The sequence below is a fragment of the Anser anser genome (assembly GCF_964211835.1).
Source record: "Anser anser genome assembly, chromosome: 6".
In the NCBI taxonomy this organism is placed as follows: Eukaryota; Metazoa; Chordata; class Aves; order Anseriformes; family Anatidae; genus Anser; species Anser anser.
This window is the reverse complement of record NC_139726.1, coordinates 7,312,651-7,333,168: the sequence shown is the minus strand read 5'-3', so window position 1 is coordinate 7,333,168 and position 20,518 is coordinate 7,312,651. Positions and strand designations below refer to the sequence as shown.

At 37.4% G+C, this 20,518-nt stretch overlaps 1 protein-coding gene and 1 long non-coding RNA gene across 10 annotated transcripts in view; one reads left to right on the top strand and one right to left on the bottom strand.

Moving 5' to 3' along the window:
- ACMSD (aminocarboxymuconate semialdehyde decarboxylase) overlaps positions 1 to 18,429 on the top strand; it is a 48,560-nt gene extending 30,131 nt beyond the window's left edge. For all 9 annotated transcript variants that reach the window (XM_083841318.1, XM_083841312.1, XM_083841311.1 and 6 more), the window contains 7 exons: positions 1,647 to 1,696; positions 3,014 to 3,250; positions 5,859 to 5,952; positions 7,287 to 7,382; positions 7,870 to 8,042; positions 16,464 to 16,562; positions 16,863 to 18,429. In XM_083841318.1, coding sequence (XP_083697444.1) covers positions 1,647 to 1,696; positions 3,014 to 3,250; positions 5,859 to 5,952; positions 7,287 to 7,382; positions 7,870 to 8,042; positions 16,464 to 16,562; positions 16,863 to 16,925 — 812 coding nt within the window. In that variant the 3' untranslated portion in view covers positions 16,926 to 18,429. The remainder of the gene's footprint in view (positions 1 to 1,646; positions 1,697 to 3,013; positions 3,251 to 5,858; positions 5,953 to 7,286; positions 7,383 to 7,869; positions 8,043 to 16,463; positions 16,563 to 16,862) is intronic.
- Positions 17,427 to 20,402, bottom strand: LOC310901546. The gene is made up of 2 exons (XR_014585892.1): positions 20,351 to 20,402; positions 17,427 to 20,264 (listed from the first exon to the last, which is right to left on the bottom strand). It is a non-coding gene; the product is annotated as an uncharacterized lncRNA (long non-coding RNA).
- Between the last annotated feature and the right edge of the window lie 116 nt (positions 20,403 to 20,518).

Below are 20,518 nucleotides of genomic sequence, written 5' to 3'. Positions count from 1 at the left end.
TACTCAATAAGACAAACTATAAAGGTAATTCAATAAAACAAGCTGTAAAGATAATTAACATCGCAGTTCTGTGATACAAATCATCACAGTTTTGTTGGAGAAAATTTTTCAGTTAATCCTAACTGCCCTCCCTTATTATTTTCACCTTGTAAAACCCTCTGAAGAGGTGCTTCCTGCCTCCACAATCAAACCAAGCATGCGCTGGTCTGTGTCATTGCAGTGGTATGGTTAGCAATGACATGCCTGCCATTATGGTACATCATTTGCTAATCACGTTGCACCAAGAGGATTCAGAAAGCTAAGAGAAATCATATTTGGAATATAAAGTAGAGAGTCTTTTTTTTTTTTTCTTCATACTGATTCATCTTCTTCACATCTAGTGTTTGGGATTGTGTAGCATAGAAATCTACCTTTAAGGCTTATGTTAAATTTGCTTGGCAGTGTAAAAATGGATTGGAACCAGACACAAAGCATTTTGTGGAAAACATGGAGAAGGTTCTCAAACATACTAATCAAGTGTCCAGTAGCATATTGGTGGGCAATACAACTTAGGCTGTACTTAGATGAATATGTCATTGTAGACGTAATCCTTAACCTCCAAACCATGGTTACTGCACATAATATTAATCAGATCTTGCAAGAGAGATGCCTGAGTCAGCTTTTCCTCGTTTCTTACTCAAAATAAAGAGAAGGTTATAAAGCATGTTGCTAAAAATTTGAGTGCTTTTTCAAGGTCATTGTCTTAAATTCTCATAGGGTTTTTCTGCCATCTTTTGGATTAGTATTTTTATTACTAACAGCCACATTAAATTTTTTAAAGAATGATAAAATTCATGCATAACTTTTACAATATGAGATGGTGCTCCAATCAGACTAAAAATTAAAGAAAAATACATTTTTGCATGTAACTATTTAGTGAAGTCCTAATTACTGTTTGTTGTTTGTTCTGTTGTCAATTTGTAAAGTTCATTCCTTTAAACACAAGTGAAGGTATAGACTTGTCTTTGAACAGAAACCAAACAATGTAGAGTTAATTCTCTACTGCTATCATCAAAGTTATTTCTAACAGCAGATAGACTTTCTTATACTTAAAACCTCAGTAGTACAGCCACAGGATGAATAAAACCTAACACAACACAGCTTTGGGAAAGATTTAGGAAAACGTTGTTTCACAACCATTGTTAACATAACATTGTTTAACTTTGATCTAATTTACATATTTATTTATTAATTACATATAAGAAATGTGACCCCAAAGTGAATAAGATACCGTATACTGTTTGTTTAACAAAGCTTCATTCATTTTTGTAATATTAAATTGCCAATTTATTAAATTTTATGCATGCATATCAAACACTGCTAAAATCAAAATACTTAATTTTACAAAATGATCTGCTGTTTGAAAGTTTTTTTAATTCTCCTTAGCTAAAACATTCCAATCCTAATAAGCTGATACACCACAAGATTTATTACCATGACCATCAACTAGCAAAAAACAAATTCTGTCCATACCGAAGTTAGAACATCCTTGCTTTCCATTTTAGTAGTTACCTTCTAGGCCTCTGCCTTTCAAACCAAAATGCTTTCTTATTTTGAACATTTTATCACAAGAATGAAATATTAATAACTGTTTTTTTCTTTCTCAGGAGTCACAGTCCAAGTCCTTTCCACAGTCCCTGTAATGTTCAGCTACTGGGTAGGTTCCTACTAGCATATTTTGTAATTTATATGTTACAATTTTTTTGAAAAATAAAATGCAACCTCCTGTAAATTAGGTGATTGAAACAGGCGCTAGAGCACTGAAGTAAATGGGGAATTGTTCTGCTGAGAAAAACAAAAGAAAAAATAGTCCAGAAATTGGAAGAGCCAGCAGGGTGTCCTGGCAAAGCTCCACTCTGGAGTACACACAGTAATTAAAAATAACCCAGCAACAGAATTTTTGCTGGGGATCTTATCGGGGGGTAGCTGGAAACATGGAGGGAGCATTTACTTAGCACAAGTCCCTGGTTAGCAGGAAGGTGTGTATGGACTGATTCCATGAAAGTTAGGCATCAATCAGTATCCTCTCACGAACTGAAAAATCAAAGATATTTTGGTGACTTCAGTCCACTTTCTTTTAAAGGTAGCATGGGAGGAGCACTCATTGACCTAGAATCCTTTGAAACTTAAAATTCAGTCGCAAATTAAAGTTAAGTTTCGTGCATAGCTTGATCCTGAATGCATCAAAGAAGTTAAAATAGTCAGAGAAGATAAATCATAGCGATATGATGTTCTCAATACATTCTTAATTTGACTGTTTAGCTATGTGTAGAAGTGGCATGTAAACAGACACGCTACATAAAAGTCATTGTGTTAAGCCCATGTATAAGTGGTGCCACTGAATTTCAGAATTTCTTATTGCATGACATATCTTTAAAATTTCACTCTGATATTTATGGGAATTTTTCTCTCTAGGAATATATTAGGGGGAAAACAGGTAACTAATTGGGTGCATATTGCAGTTCCTTCACTAGATATTGCAGTTCCCTTACTTGAATCATAACTTATCCTTTTCTAAATGTTAGAGGGCTTTGCTCAAGTTTTCTCTGTAAAATTCTCATGCTCCATCATCCCACATCTATAATATTTCTCTCTTCAACTCCAATATTCATTGCTGTGTTTGAAAATGGTTTGCTCAGGTTTTTGCAATTGGATAAACAAAAACAAAGGACTGGTTTACACAATAGACCAGATACTTCAGTGCATCAGCAACCTGGACCTTCTTACATTCTTCCTGAGCACTAAAGGCAACCACAGTTGATATAATGTTTGAGACAAGAAGGAGAACTTTACCCAGAGGATTTAAAACAAGGCAAAATTTAGCCCTACTGATTTCCGGTCATTCAGAACTGTAAATTTCAAATTCAAACACTGTCTCTGAATTGTTTGCAGTGACATTTATCCAATATCTTCCAAAGGTGATAACATTTGAGAACTATATTTTAATGTACTATTCTGCTTAATATCTCATCAGGCCAAACCTCAGGATACTTTAGATCTATCCCAGATATTAAATAATGACTTAGCTGCTACAGTAAAAAAGTACCCCAAGAGGTTTATTGGCCTGGGTACGTTACCTTTGCAAGCTCCAGACCTGGCTGTGAAGGAAATGCATCGGTGCGTGAATGAACTTGGCTTTCCTGGAGTACAAATAGGATCTCATGTCAACAATTGGGACCTGAATGCACCAGAACTGTATGATATTTATGCTGTGAGTAAATGTTTCTTTCTTTATTTGATGGAATTCTGTGACTTGGAATTTTGTCTAAAAATATCTTGGGATGTGTTCAATCATCAGCTAAATTTATAGATACATTAAAACAACTGACCTTCCTATTCTGCTTAGTGTAAAAGAAGGAGCATTTACAGAAGACTGTCAGTAATTTTCTTTACTGACTGGGAAATCTAGATACTAAGAATATTCATTTAAAATTTCACAACCTTTCTTAAAGAGTGCGCCTCAACTATTCTTTATTTGTGGATTCATTTATCCAGCCTGCTTAAACCTGTGAAATAACACTGAGGTCTGAGCATTCTATTAGTGCTTGATACCAGGTTTCTTATTCACCCGAGTGAAATCAACTCAATCCCACTTTCACACCATGCAGTTACATCTGACTAATCAACAATGGTCAGAGAGCTTCAGCTTTAATTATACATGATAAATGATCATATGATGTAATGACAAGAATATGATATAAAGCATCCTGAAACATACTTCATAATAATGATTAATGAAATCTTTTTATGATATGAATTCTTACTGCAGAGTTGCCTTCTTGGTTTGTGAAGAGAAGTGCAGTATGAAGTAAAGCATATCTGCACTGTTTGCCTTTGGGTTCAAGTTACGATATCCAATCCTACTGAGATAATTGATAAACTCTCTGAGATTTTCAGAGATTTCAGAGTGAGATACGTATAGAGCCAAAGTATCCTATATGCAAATGGGACCAAAAATTCCAAACTGGAATATAATATTATTAATATTATAATATATAATAATTTGGTTATAAAAAGAGCTTATAGATCATATTTCTTAAATAGTCTGAGGTCCATTTAGGGATGGCCATTTTTCCAACTTACAGAGTTTCATCAATGTACATTCTTTATCTGTTTCACAGGTTATTATATCTTTAATTTGATCCATAGAGGTTGTTTTTCAAAATTCTCTATTTATTCAATAATGCTATTAGCACAGCATCTGGGCTATTTGTTTTTGTGGTCACAAGCAGTCTGCTATCAATTTCTGCTCTTGGAGTTGCACACACTCTCAGACTTGCAGAATGGTTGAGGTTGGAAGGGATGTCTCGAAGTAATCTGGTCCAGGGCCCCTGCACTAGCAGGGCCACCTACAGCAGTTTGCTCAGGACCACGTCCAGGCAGATGTTGAAGACCTCCAAGGGGGAGATTCCACAACCTCTCTGGGCAACTTCTGCCAGTGCTCCATCACCTGCACAGTGCAGGAGTGCCTCCTGATGTTTAGATGTGTTCCATTTGGTGTCCCCTGTCTCTCGTCCTGGCACTGGGCATCACAGTAAAGAGCTTGGCTCCATCGTTTTTGTACGTTCCCTTCAGGTATTTATATGCATTGGTAAGATCCCCTTGAGCCTCCTCTCCTCTGGGCTGAATACTCCCAACTCTCTCAGCCTTTCTTCATGGGAGAGCTGATCCAGTCCTCTAGGGACTCTTCACTAACTTTCTGCAGTAACTCCATATTTCCCCTGTACTGGGATCTCTCTAAGGTACTGTATGTTCTTCAGCTTATGTTTAGCACGTGTAGGAAGAAACCTCTATCATTTTTAGAAATGTTCCCGGATAATAAAGATTGTGAAATTAAGCCATATTTGATACTGAAATTTATCAATCTGCCAAGCCAGTTAGTGAATTGCTATTTTCAATTTGCAAATGTATATGACAATTACTCCGTACAATCCAAAAGTTGCAGCTTTATTTATGTATGTGTGGGTAAATAAACCAAAATTCTTCAAATGTGTGATAGTCTCCTTAGCAACAAGAGGAGGTTCAGAAATACAACTGACAACATGAACCTGTTAAATCCCAGTTAAGGATATGAATGACTCTGATGAGTGTATACTTAAAATTAAGCACATAGTTAAGCACATAGCACATAGCATTAAGCACATAGTCACAGTTGGGATCAGCATCCTATATTGTTTCTCTGCTTTCCTTTCCAGAGGTATGAGTAATTGGAAAAATTAATGTATCTGAGTGGACATGGGTTCTTTCTTGATCAGAATGCAGCTAGATTTCTATCTCAGGGTGGATTAGGAACAGTTTTAACATTTTTTAAGACAAGCAGAGGGCCAAAGCGGACAAATGTAGTGCAACAGCTATAAAAACTCCTGAATGAAGCAGGAACAATTCTATAAAACCATCCTAAAATGGTTCTATAAAACATTCTGAGAAGTAATCCTTATATGTGAAATGAAAACAAAAGAATCCTAATTTGAACTGAATTTTATACTGTGGGACGACTGACGTAAACACAGATAAAGTGGTTTTGTACCACATTAATGTGAGGAACATTTGGCTTACAAGAAAGATATTATCATCAGTGTTTCCAATCCTGTAGTCTCAAAAAGAACTTTGAGTCTGACTGAGGACTTTAGGATACATACCAGAGGACTAAATAAAACTTAACTATTGCTTATAGTTCTTACTTATCATTCTGGGCCTGTTTATATTACTAGTCCTAATATTTTATCCAATTTTGTAGGAAACCTTTAAAGCATGGCTAAAAACTAAGATGCATTTTGGTAGGATTAAGGCAAGATTTAGATGTTTTGTATTTGCTGCAGGCTGCTGAACAATTAAATTGCTGTCTTTTTGTACATCCCTGGGACATGCAACTAGATGGAAGGATGTCCAAGTACTGGTTTCCATGGCTGATAGGTAAGTGTATGTTTACTTTGCTTAGTTTTTGTTTACAAACTGTCACTGGGTTAAGTAAAAAGAGTAAGCAAAACCAAACACTGTTTCCTAGAATTTCTTTGAACTATGTCCTAGTAATAGGTTGATTGGAGAGGAATTACTGAATCTAAGTTCACATCAGCTATATCTGAAACAACATGTACTTCAGAAGCTCCCGAGATGGAGGGAATTCATCTAGTTTCTGTTTTTTCCCCATCCACTAGGTAAATGAGTATGACACTGAATAGCCAAAAGTGGGTTTTATTGCTCCTTAGAAATGGAAATGTTTAAGACTGATTCCACCCTCACTCTTTTTTGTGTTTTTTGTTTTTTTTTTTCATTTTTCATTGATTTGCTCTGCCTCCAGTAGAGGTGTTCTGAACAATATATGCAATATGCATATAATACATGTTTTGCAAAACACACTTGAAAATCATAGTGTCCCAATCAACAGTGCGTTATTTTAGAACAATATCAGTTAGTCTTAATCAGAGCAGGCTCTACAACACAGACTTAAAAAGAGATTAAAATTGCTACATTTACCTAACAAAGCATAATAATCTAAAAGATTTTCCAAATAATTTTAGAAGGCTTTGCATCTGGGAGTATTGAACAAACATGAATTAAAGACACCCTTTTGTGTTGGATAGGTATTGTTTCCCCCAAAAAGAGGGGAACTCCGACAGTTCCTGATTTCTAAGCTGGATATCTAAAGTTATGTACATAAATGACATGATATTCTAAATATAATAGGTGTGCTCAGAAGCGGAGGGTTGATGTAGGAACCTAATCTGCTGTTAGATTCCTAACACTGGGCATCCAAGCTACTCAATGGCAAAGAGAGATATCAGTTATTTCTAAACTGTAGGAATTGGCACCATGTCATAACTAAACCCCAATTCCATGTTGGAATATGCACCAACGTATCTGCTCCACTTTCCACACAAAGGAAACCCAGAAGCACAGGTGAGAAGAGAACATGGCAGATTCCAGACTTGCCGTTGAGCTAGGGTAGCTGTGGAGCTAAGCATGTACTATGCCGTTCAGGACATGACCAGTTCACCAGCCAGCTGTCCTTGTGGCGCAGGATAAAAAGTGGGTTTAGAATTCAGAAGATCCTAGCTTCTAGTCCCGTGTCCTCATTTCAATTAATTAACATGGAGGGCTATGTTCCTCCAACAGGGAAAATGCATAACCTTTGGCAGCTGTTCTGTAATTCATTTTTTCAGTAGGCCCGAGGCTTACTGAAGAAAATGAAGATAACATCTAAAATTCAAGGTTTGGCCATATATGATGAAGCTTTTTTTTGTTCTTAGGCATGCCAACAGAAACAACCATGGCAATTTGCTCCATGATTATGGGAGGAATTTTTGAAAAATTTCCTAAGCTGAAAGTTTGCTTTGCACATGGAGGTAAGTAATATACTTGTTTTTTAGTAGGGCATGGTACAATTGTATTTTCTGGTATACCAGCTAATGGGGTTACCACTGTAAGCCTGCCACCTGCTGAGTACTCTTGGCCCAGTGAGGATGTCTGCCACATGGGTTGCTCATACTAATGTTCTCTAGCATGTTTCACTCAGTGTTTGAACTGCTATAGGTAGCCTTTAAGGAAATTGAGGAGTGAGGGGAGACAGGAGTCAGTTTATGGGCTTAGGGAAAGGGAGGAGTAGGGAGCAGTAGGAACTTGGGCATTAACTGTCGTGAAGAAAACTGTCGTGAAGAAGTGGGGAAAACAGAGAAAGAAAGTAATGAAGGGGAAGGAATAAAAAAATTGCCAGTGCAGTGCATTTTCATTCTAAATAGTTAACAATAAAACTTATTTATCTCTTTGTTGATAATGTCGCCTTTTCCCTCCTTTGTATTTTCAATTTCTGTTGCTAAAAATTTGTCCTTGTAGGTGGAGCTTTTCCGTACACAGTGGGGCGAATCTCCCATGGATTCAACGTGCGCCCTGATTTGTGTGCAGTGGATAATAAGGTGGATCCAAGAAAATACCTTGGTTCATTTTACACAGACTCTCTTGTCCATGATAGAGGTGCACTAAGGCTTCTAACAAGTGTAATAGGAGAGGTGAGTTTTAATGCTTCCAGAAGTAGGTAAGTCATTCTGGAATTATTTCTATGAAACAGCAAAAGGAGAGAAAAGGAAGAAAGCAGGAAAAAGACAGCATATTCACCCAGTGAAATCAGAACCTGAGCTATTATAAACTGACATGCTTCTGCAGTGTTGATAATGTTCCTTACTACAGCAGGGAGTTCTTGAAGTGCTGGTTTTAATCCAGGAAATCATCCACTGTGAACCCTAGTTCACAGAGGATAGTTCCTTACATAAGGTTAGCCAGGATTTAGGACTGAGGGAATGGCAAGACCATCAGGGAAGGGATGGATATTAAGAAAAGGTTCTTCCCTGTGAGGATGGTAAGACACTGAAACGGACTCTTCAGGGAAGTGGTCATGGCACCCAGCCTCACGGAGTTTAAGAACCATTTGGACAACGCTCTCAGACATCAGGTCTGATTTTTGGGTGGTCCTGTGTGGAGCTGGGAGTTGGACTTGATGATCCTTGTGGGTTCCTTCTGACTCAGGATATTCTGTGATTCTAGGATGGGAGTGCAAGCAAAGGGGGACTGCCTCATTTGGAGCCTTCCTTTCAAATGCCTTAAGTGCATACTTCTTCAAGTGCGTACCTGAAGAAATCAAATAGTATTCCGCTTGGCAAGTTGTAGGCATTAAATAGTCAGTAATAAAGATGATTTTTGTGGGCATCCTGGATAACACATTAAACATAATGGCTTGCAAAAATATTTTAAATGTTAGAGTAGAAAGTAAAGAAATCTTTGTACTTTAGCAGCCTGTTTAAATCACATACAGTGTGTGTCAGAAAAATCCAAGACCATTCAAATAATTCCCTCTTATTAATTCAAATGATTCCTTCTTATTATTAAATGCTCAGGAAGGAGGGGAGGACAGCATAACTCTTGCCAACTTCTAATGGATAGCTACAAATCAACAAGAGGCTTGTATTTGTGTCCTGATCTCTTGAACTCACCAGATAACAAATACAGAAATGCAAACTGTTGACATTGGCTTTCTTGTGTCGACAACTGTATTCATCTTCCTGTATGTTAGTTTCTGGGCTCACTTAGTACTTTCTCAGTTATGAGGCTGTTGTCACCAGGGCCTCTTGTATGACCAAAGTTCAGAAAATCAGCTAAGTCAGATGTTTTCATTCCTTCTAGAGAAAAGTTACTGTTGATTTCCCATTTTCATCTGTAACAGTTTGAATGGGTTGCTGCAATAAGTCTGTACAAAAACTGATACAGAAATGACTTGCCTAGGCCAACCAAAAATAATAAAGTAGAATAAACTATTTCTTTTCCTTATCTTGGTACTGTTGTACCCAGATCACATCCGTTTGAAATCCATGGGTTTTCAGTCTGTGCTGCACAGGAAATTTTGTATCTTTGAGATTGGACTCAGCTTCCCTACAGTACTTTTATTTTTTAGGAAAACTGTATTTGAAGATTCACGAAAAATTCAACAGTGACAGCACATACACAACTTGAAACAATGCTGTCACAAGTTTTTGTAAAGTATGTATACACAATATATTTATATATGTATACAATACCACTACAGCTATAAGAACAGGAGGGATAGTATTTCTCTCTTAAATCCATCATGAATCAAAAATAGATTTGTAGGAGAAGCCCCATAAAATGTGCAAAGAAACTGCCATGAAGCTTTAGTTCCATTATCAGCAAGAAAGATAAAGCCCAGTTTGATTTACTTGTCAAAAGATCTGCTAATGAGCTCTTAGTATTGGCAAGTTCTTATAACGTCAGTGGGTATTAACTCAGGTGGCATTTGCCAAGTTCTTTCCAGACATATTAGAGCATTTTTTTGGCAATGTTAGTCCTCCTGAGCACTGATGGAGAGATCTGTGTCAGGGATGAAGTTTTAGGCACCAAACTGGTTATTAACAAAATTCTAGGGCTCCAGCCCAATATCGATTTCTGTTAATTTCTGTCACCAACCTTTAAATTGTAAATATATCATGGTCAACAGTCCAGGACTTTTTATGATGTATTATTACCTTTTGAATGTAACTGTAATTTACAGTATCCAATGGTATTAAGTAATTTTGAGAAAAGATTTTAAAATGTTACTATATGTGATGCGCATTTCAATTTTATAAGATACCCAAAAGCTTATAGAATAACAGTTTGGCACTTGCCTTCTGTTATCTCATTTTCCAAGAAGTCTCCCCACATCCAGGCCATGTTTGTCATAAGTATGTTCTCATTCTACATAGAGGTATAGTATAGCAGGGATGAGTCTAGCTCTTGAATTTTAAATTGCCATGTATAGGCGGTCAGATTCCTTTGTTGTTGTTGTTATTATTATTTATTATTATTGCCAAGGAGACGAGGCCACTCGCTTGTTTTGTTGTTTGCATTTTTAAATGTTGGGAGACATATTTTGCCATCATTAGGAAGACCTTGGTAAACTGGAAGCTGTGGGATTCAGCGTAGCTGAAACCCCCACATTCTTTTTTCTGGTCTGATACTGTTTTTAAGTTAAACTATTGAATTCAAGAGCAAAGCAGGAAAGAAAGTACAACAGGATGCTTAATACATTACTGAAGAGCTTAACTTTTTTTTTTTTCTTTTTTTAACATGCATAGAATTCAAGTGTCAGAGCAGTTCTGCTTTAGAGTAGCAAGTTAGCTTTGCACCTCAAGGCTGCTCTGAGCTATGGCAGTTGTGGGAAAGCTGCTGTCTGTGCATCATGCTTAAACTGGAACTTCCATACCTTTCCTCCTAAGAAGCAACACATAGCCTATGGCCCTTAATCATTATGCCTTCAAAAATAACATTTAGTTGTCTGAGGAGAGAGAGATTGTGGATTGCAATTGGCTAATCTAAAAGTTACTCGGCGTTGTTAAAAATCATGTGCAGTAGCCTCTCTGGTGTCTCTTACTTTGCCAACAAATTTCTGAAATGAAGTTTCTTGATGCAATACATTAGCTCAGTGTACTACATGGGACGTTGGTATCTTTAATTCTCCTCTGCCTGTTTGAGCTCAGCAATATGACATGGGGTGGAAAGGTCTGGAAGAGGTTACTGGCTGAAGAGAATGGAATAGGGCTTCTGCAACTGAATCTATTCTTTAAATTCAATCTGAGAAACTGGCTTTGCTGTCTTTTGTTTTCTATCTGATGGGAGGTAAGTCATCCTCTTCCCACTTCATTGTTCTGCTTTTGACATATCAGTGTGGTCATTTAAGTATCTATCTGTACTTGTACTTGGCTTTTAATGAACACAGTTGTGAAGTCCAGACAATAATAAATGTCCCTGATGATAACAGCAGTAGAATCTTTCCCACTATAAAAACAGTGCCAGAAACAAGGAATTATTGGAGGAAAAGGAAAGATTTAAAAATCCAAATAAAAATTCTGCTGCATACAGTCATTTTATATGAAGTCTGTTTTTGCAGGTATACATGTTACCTTTGCATTCTTGTTTTCAACAGCCTCACTGATCCTTTGCCTCTTAATCATATTCTTATCTTTGCGATAAGATGGCTCTTTCCTTAGAACAACAGAATACCCTCCTCTTCCTCCATTGAAGCTTTTTAGTAGTTGTGCCTGTTATTCTTTCTATAAATATAAACAGTATCATCCACTATTTGTAGTTTTACAGAATAGCAAATCACTTATTCTACATAAAATTCTTTTGCAACTGTTGCCCTTTTGTTTAGCCTGTGGTTTGGGGAAGACTCCTTAAGTATATTCAATTTGTGTTGGGTTCAAGCATCTCTCTAGTCCCCTGCTGTATGCCAGAGAACATTCCTGCTTAACTGGTCATTAGAAGATATCTCTCATGGGGTAGCAAGCCTTCACTGGACCTCTGCAGCCTCTCTAGGACCAGATTTAGTTACCCTTTGAACACTGTGGAGAAAGCACTGCAGGGCTGGGCATTTGTGAAAGCACAGGGATTCCCTTTCAGACTGCTGTTTTTTAGTAAAACCTTTTATTGGTGGAGCATGCTAACTTTTATAGCCAGTTTCTTTTTTAAAAGACTTACAGAGGTTTAGATGAATGTAATCTTTCTTCCTAGTACCTCTTTCTTTCCGGTTTAGGAGGCAGTCCTGCTTTGTTCACTAAAATAACTACCGTTTCATGAGATGCAGCTTTCTTTGCCAGGTTGGGTATAATCTGTGCTTGACTGACCAGTGGATAACTTTAGTGAGGAGTAAATCTACTTTTTCAGTGTGCGTCTTCCTTCGCAGTGTTTCCTCTGCAGAATGTTGTGGTTTATATCAATTTTTCACATTAACAAGCATAAACAGAATACAGATAGCTAAACAGAATAAATGCAGCCATCCTGTCTTGGAGGGGGGAAAATACTTGGGTGGTATTGGGTGGTTGGCCTCAGGGCCGGAAAGCAATCTACAGTCTGCTTTATCTACAAGTGCGTACATAGTCTTTGACATGACTATATCTGAGTGGGCCATGTGCTGGTAATATAATTAGCCATGCCTGTGTTACATCGTTTTAAAATTCCCCTGCTCAAAGGATTCCTTATCCAGAATAGCACTGATAGGATGGAGTGAGCTCTGTTATCTTTTGGAATTCTGAGGGGAGAAGGTGGGGAGAGAAATTGAACAGGTTGAAATCTAAGCTTTATTTTGCAGAGGCTCAGAGAAATATGAAGTCCATTGAATTAGTGAAATACATCACCTATAGAAATTATTTGAGGTCGGACGAGCTTTGAGTCAGGCATATATAATGAGTAGCTATTTATTTTCCTGGCAAAAGATGAGGCTGCCAAGAAGAAGCACTTGATGGAGATAGCATTGTATTTATGGCAGATATTTTCAAGAAAAGTCTCAGTCCAGTGAAACTACTCATAGAGCAAGATTTCTTTCAAAATAAAGGAGCAGTTTAATTAAAATGAGACTTCCTTCTTTCTTAATGTGAAACACGGTAAGAGAGTTACGTGCATTTAACTAAGCAGCAGATTTGGCTTCTTGTTGCAATATTTGGCAACCATGGTACTGAAAATCAGGAGTCAGATCCCAAAAACTCTAATGCTTTTAAGAATTACGAGAACCTGGAAAGCAGTACATTTTCTTTCTCTTTTTCAAAGCTAGGGCATCTTATCCTTGAAGAAACATTCACGTCATATTTTCAAGCTTCGCTTTATAACCATGAAGATTAAAACCTTCCCTCATTTTCCCATTAAAGTTGACGTTGTCACATAATACCATTCCAAAAGTCAAATCATGTGTTGGCAGAATAACAAGGATAAGATGAATAAATGCCGGGCTAAAAAACATTGTGATTGGGTCTCCAGCATGACGTGTGACTTTATAAACCAAAGGTTTGAAATAGGACAGCTCTCAGGAGCATAGCTAAGAGCTGTGCAGGAAGGGCATCAGTGTGTGTAAAGATCTGCATGCACATGGCTTCAGGTCCTCAGGGAACAGCCATTACGTGGCATCAGAATGTCACATGTGGGCCTTGAGCTTATGAATATTAAAATCCAGTGATAGCTCTGAGTCACGTACACTTAATTTCAGCCCTTCGTAGTTTGGGGTGCAGGTTAATTGGAGCCTATCACAGTTAAAAGAGGCAGGAGTAAACATTTCTGAGAAATACTTTTGTAAGGCTGCAGATTTGCTGCAGTCCTTTGCTCTCCCCATGATGAGGTAGCATGAAGTGAACAAAGCTAAACAAAAAATCCCTAATGATATTGGCTATAAAAAGTGAAGAACCGGGTTGGCAGACGATTAAATGATTCAGTGCATCTCTGCATACACCTCATGGCGATTCCTCAAGGTCCATCACCAGCAGGTAAAACGTTCTCATGCCAGAAGCTGGAGCAGAACTGGCTGTAACAATCTGGCCTTTTCTTGAGATGTATTCTGGTAGCAGGAAAGAAGGTGAGATTCAGGACAAATACAAATTTTCACTAACGTAAGAGGAAGAAACCATGCTTGACTTTCTTTGAGATTCATTTTAAGATTCAGGTCTGTACTACAGTGAAAAAAAATCTCTTGAGTAGAAGAGTCCATTGAGGCAAATTGTCGGCCATATTTACCTTTCTGAAAGGCAAGAGGCTTTATTAAGGTATTGAACCTTAAGGTCTACTATGGAAAATGAACTTTGCTGATATCTTTTGGCATAATATGATGATAGATAATATGCTAGGAGTGTTGTCTAGCTACAGAGACTTCACAGGACTTCTGCGAGGCCAGTTGATAAACACAGGGATTGCAAACCCCATTTTATGGATGGGTACAGGCTGAAGCTCAAAGATTATAAATAAATAGCCTAATAAATAGCAGTAATAACTCTACTTTTAGATTTTCTCATTAATTTACAGCTCTTAATTTTTCTGCTTATGAACAGATCCCATGATTAGCTGTGAAACACTTTAAACTAGAGGAAAATAAAAAGATAATTGAAATAATATATATAGATTATTCCAATGATGGGGTGAGATTTTTTTCTGCTCTGGTATACAAGAAACTTAAACAAGAATGTACAAACCTTCCTGACCTTCTTAACCTTCAGTAATAAGCAGCTGGGAAGGTACTTTCTCCTTTACTAAGAAATCCATTTTCCAATATAAAGTTAGTATGCTAATTGGTATGGTTGTGGGGTTTTTTTTGTTTTTATTTAGTTGTTGTATTTTTTGTGGCATAAATTTGTTTTTCATATGTGCAGAAAATGCCTTGGTACCAGATTGAACTTTATAATGAATATAAGAATGTATTTAGCTGTTTAATCATACACATATCCAAATATATTTTGTTTAATCTGCACTCAGAAATTGATGCAGTAGAGAGAGGAATATAAATTGTAGACAGAGGAATGTAAATTCTCCTGTTCTAATCATATGGCAGGACTTCTGTAATAAATTATAATACAATAATATAGGACAGAACAATAGAATTTGTATCTTGTTTGGATCTCCTGTAAGGTTTCATTTAGACTCTTTCACAGACTCTCTGGTGGCATCTACTGGAGGTAAAATAAATAAACAGCATTTGACAAATAGGAAAAAGAATAATTTCATAAAATAACTGAAATATGTTTTCTTTGTCCTGTTTCAGTATTGGCAACTGAATTTAAATACTATAACAAGTTCCCCAAATTCATGAGCTTGACTTCAAATTTATGAGACATTTCAAAACATACATTTTTAATGAAAATGGTGGTTTTCAAATATTCATGTCTCCAGGAGATGAAGCTTGAAAGAAAATAGACTTTTGATAAAATCAAGTGAGTTGGCAATATTCACTCTCAAGGGTAGATGATAATATGAGAAATATCATTGCAGTGTGGAAATGAACATATAACAATGTGGACCCATTGAGGATCTGCCTATTCGTTTCCGTCTCTGATAACAGGAGTGATGCATGCAGATTTTTACTGAATTTTCTATTCCCTGAATGTTGCTTTCAGAAACAAATCAGATCACGTCACTCATATTCTTAGACATGGGTTTCCAGCTCACAGTTAATACCCAATCCCAGCCAAAGACAATGACATTTTAAGGAAATCATAGACTTCCAAAAAATATATGAAATTCGCAAATGAGATTTTGGTTTTGTTATCTGAAGCTGAATACCAGTTAAATAAAATATATTCTTTTCAATTTAAATATTTGTAATAGTTCTACATTTTACCACACTTTAAGTAGTATCACGTTGCATGTATTACAGCTTTTAAAGTACTGCACAAAAGATAATTTTGATTGCTTTGTATTTTTTTTATTACACATTCTTTTCAAGTATATATAAATTCAAGTTTGTGTGAGTGAGTGCATTTATGTGTGTGTATACTCAAGAATTTCAAATTCAAGAATCCAAATCCAAGCATCTTTTGTGAGTTTGGTGGAGAACTTCCTGAGATCCTTCAAGAAATCTGCCAAAAGATTTCATGGTCTTTTTGGACAGCAGTGCAGAGCATGCAAGTAACTTCCTTGAACGTAAAAAATGATTCAGAAGTAGAAGCAGTACTCGTAGGGCAGGAGATGAGCAATAGATGCCATTTTGTAACATTTCAAAGCAGCACCACAATAAAGAAAATCGATCTCCATAGGAAATTACCATTTGTACTTGTACCATAATCATCTGAGCAGCATACACTCATTTCCACATGTCTGGGTTTTACATTTTGAATTTTCTGTATATCAGAATAAAAGTACACCACACTTTAGTTAGGCATCACAAAAACAATTAAGAAATAACCAATACTTTTTTCAAATTTAAATTCCCCAATAAACTCGAATACTTGTTTTTAAGCTTTTTTTTAAATGTAAATTGGAATCCATAGACTATCTTCACATTCACTTTCATAATTAATCAGTTCAATAGATATGTGTAACTTCCTGTGATTTGTTATAAATTCCAGAAAGCATGTGAAACTATATTCTTTGATGTTACTACAGAATGTACAATGTTTCTTTACTACTAGGACAAAGTTATTTTAGGGACAGATTACCCTTTTCCACTGGGGGAACTGGAACCTGGAAAACTGATTGACTCAATGGAAGATTTTGACCATAAACTGAAGGTATAATTTGGGTGGATTTTGTTTCTTTGTTTGTTTTGTTTGTTTGTTGGGGGGGAGAGGGGAGCGGGGAGGGATCATTTTTAAGGTTTTCCAGGTTTTAGACCTGGAAAAAAAAAAAACAACTACAGAAAAATCAGTGGAGTACAGTAATTCCTGCAAAGATTGGAAGAGGCCCTTCAGTCTCTTTAAAGCAGTTCGTGAGAGCATTTCAAAGCAAGAGTGAAAGCATCTGAGTAAAAACAATTGACTGAAACGTGACTTAAACACACACAAACATATGTAAATGTTTTGTTTTTACAGGATAAACTCAAGGCTGGCAATGCTCTGGAATTTTTGGGTCTTAGCAGAAAACAGTTTGAATGATTATGAAGACACTAAAAAGACCAAACTTCAGATAAAACATTGATTCCTTAGGGATACTTCAACTTTGCATGTGCAATTGTACTGTGAAAAATAAATTTGACAAGTACATTTCAGTCTACTGTTATTTCCAAAACAGGGGTACTGGAAATGCATACTCACTGATATTTCTGAGCATTTGAGGATTTAGGTTCTCTAAAAAATTCTGAAACCCCTACTTTCATACAGAATGAAAGATTTCATCTTTTGCAGCCTTAATAACAATCTCTGAAGGACAATAATGCGATGTCATTAGGAATTGATCCCCAGGATGTAACTTGTATCTATTTGAAATCTTGAATCTTGTATCTGTGTGAAAATGATGACTTGTATCTGTTGCATTTCAGTCTGTCATCTTTGATGCCCAATATACAGAATTTGAAAGACGTCTTTTGCCTTTATCCACTGACTGAAACTGCAGCATACAGCATGTCAGCCCAGCACTTTGAGCATGACACTCTGTAGATGTGGTAGGCAGAAAAAGGTCTATGCAGGGATGTGTGCTTTTTAGCTGCTGCCTATGCCACTGGCAATTAATTGGTCAGGAACAATTGGAACAAAATGACCGTAAGTACAAAAATGACGTATTTATGTGGATAATACTTTATGCATCACTGTTAGTGTCAAAATAAATAATACTGCTTAACAATGGCATGGTTTAATGTTACATGCCTTAAAAATACTTGTGATGGTAAGGCTGGGTACTTTAACTGTTGAGCTGTTAATGCTCTTCCTAGTTTCAGTGCTGCTGTAGGTGTGGAAAGATGGTTTGCTTTGTAGACTACTGAAGGGTAGACTCAAATGGGTTTTCATGATGCCTCAGAAGGGCATCCTCCTCCTGAGAAGTTTTTATGCTAGTCAGAACAATGCTGTTGTCCACTGAGACTCTCCATCCTCATGTGTTCATTTGTTTGCTGCATCAGGTGTCACCATTTTTCTGTTTAGTCTCCAGACATTCCAGGAAAAATAATATTAGGCAGATTTTTGTTTGCGGCTGTGTCTGTAACTGTCCTTGTAGCACAGAATAAACCTGAAGGATTCAGCAGTTCCTGCTGATAACAGCCTCGGTTGGACTACTGAGAAGGCTTTGTCCTTCTTCATAGAGTCAAAAAAAAAAAAAAAAAAAGATGGTGTGCGTAGTTTAATTATATGTTTGCCCGGTTTTTGCATTTGGATCTTTCCTTTATTGCTTCTCCAAATTTATGCCATTAAAGACTAATGGACATCAGAGGCAACTCAGTGGTAGTCAGCAGCTCAGAGGTTTGGGCCCTGTGAATATCAGCTTTTCATGTAAGAGGAAAAAAAAGAACCTAAATAAAACATCTTTAACGATATTAATTGTCCTTAGGTTTGCAAGACTTCTGTTGATCTTTTTATTTATTTAAATACTTACCTGCAAGTATTGAGTTAACTGACTGTATGATTTTTCAACCAGATTGTTTTAATTAAATTTCAAAGTAGAGAAAAAGCAACTTTCTTCTACCTTCAGCATATTTGATTTTCACAGGTATTGAAATGGATTTAAGAGGAAAATACGTTATGATTCCGCCAATATATTTTAATTGGATTAATTAATTAATTCTTCAGTTTTTTAATGATCAAAACCTGTTAAGTAAGTGAGAATGCACTGTTGCATCTTCGGGGACAGAGGTCAGAAGCTTACCCAATAGCAAACCCAGTATTTAATTACCTTAACCTATGACTGAAGAGGTGATTGCAGCACTCTGCATGACAAGTAAGTAGTGCATACCCTGCATAAATCATATTCATTATGTACTGTCATTATTCAATGATGTTCTACTTATTCTTGATGTATTAAGATTTTTAAGCCAGGGATGTAATTCTCCCTGTCTTCCTTTTTTTTTTTTTCCCTTATCAATGCTGATTGATATAAATGTAAATTACACAGACAAGAACATTCCTAATACTCTTCCATGAGTTTTTAAGGGAATTAAAAATATACACAGAACACTTGAGTTTCAAAAGTTTTACCTAATGATTTAAACAATGAGGTAAAACATTGCACTGCTTTAATATTGCTAAGGGCCCAAAAATATGATGGCAAAGATAAGCTCCTAATGACAGAAGCCTTTGTAGTTGAATTTCATGTGAATATGCAAAATCTTAAAGATGTTCTGCAATTGGAAAGATCAGGCAAGTAATTCCATGCTGCATGGTACTCCTGTATGTATCATTAGGGTTCTGTCATGTCTGGTTATAAAATCGTAACTGCTTATATAAAATTAGCACTGAAGTTGTAGAAGAACTAGCTGTGACCTCACTGTAAGTGACCAAAGCTGCTGTACAGTGCTAGTGGCACATGCTACATGAGAAGAAGCTCTCATTTTGAACCATGATGATCAGCACTTTAAATAGACACCTTTCGGTACCTTTGGACCACTGAATGCAGTTGTCTCAAACTGCTACTGAAAATCAGTATCTATCCTATGTGAGCACCCAGTGAGAAATATCTGCAATTAGCAGGTGATAAAATAGATTTAAATGAATTTAAATGAACCCAGCTCCCTGGGTACCTCACAAAACATTACACAGTGCCTATTTTTTTGTCAGGAGGAGGAAGGAGATGCTAAAATACTAAACTCAAATCTGTCAAAGCTCTTTAAAGTTATCTTCTCCCACCCCTGCCGCGTATTCCCATTTGACAGCTTCTGCCTCCTTCTTCATGCCATTGTGTACTATTTGTGAGGCAATAAATAGGATCACTGAAATAACCGAGGTCTGAAGAAATCTGTGAGCTTTTATTCAAACAAGGAAGTTCAGTGAAGTAAGAGGCAAGTTATGCCAAGTTGCCAGTATCCCCAGCTGGTAACAGTCCAAGAAGATACAAGAGCACCTGGCAATACCTCAGAGCAAGACCTGCTCCACCAAGCTTCCTGCGTGTGTGTGAAGACCCTGAGACACGCAGTAAGCGATTTTTTTAACCTGGTCCCAGCAAAATAACCCATTCCTGGTGCTGAGCAAGCCTCGACAGCTCGGAGCTCCCGGGCAGCAGCAGGAGAGCCGCTCCTCGCACACCCACACCCGCTTCTGAGGCAGCTACACCAAGTTGGGACAGCAGAGCTCCACTCGTGGCTGCTCCTACTTCGGGGAGATATTGGTTTTTAAACTTTGAAAGGAAGAAAGGAAAGCAAGCAAACGTTAGGAGAAATTATTCGTTTATTAGTAGTAAATCATCAGACTGAGTTCAGCGGGAAGCGCGGCTCAGCACAGGAGCCAGGTGGATCTGAGCTCGGACACCCCGTCCGCTCAGCCTCTCGTTAATCCCAGCTGGGGCTGTAAAAACTTAAAACAAAACAAAAACAAAACACTTTTTTGCGGCTGGTTTCGGCTCGCCCACCCCCCCACACCTGAGGAGCCACCTGACAGACCCCGAGCCCGCCAACGGAGCGGCGCCGCGCACGTCATTTCCGTATTCCAGACGGTAGGCGGTGCCTTTACGCAGCCGGAGAGGGGCCGGGCTACGCAGCCGGCGTAACCCCTCACGGAGGCGCGGCCGCTCTCGCGAGAGGCGCCGCGGAGGGCGGGGGGGCGGTGGC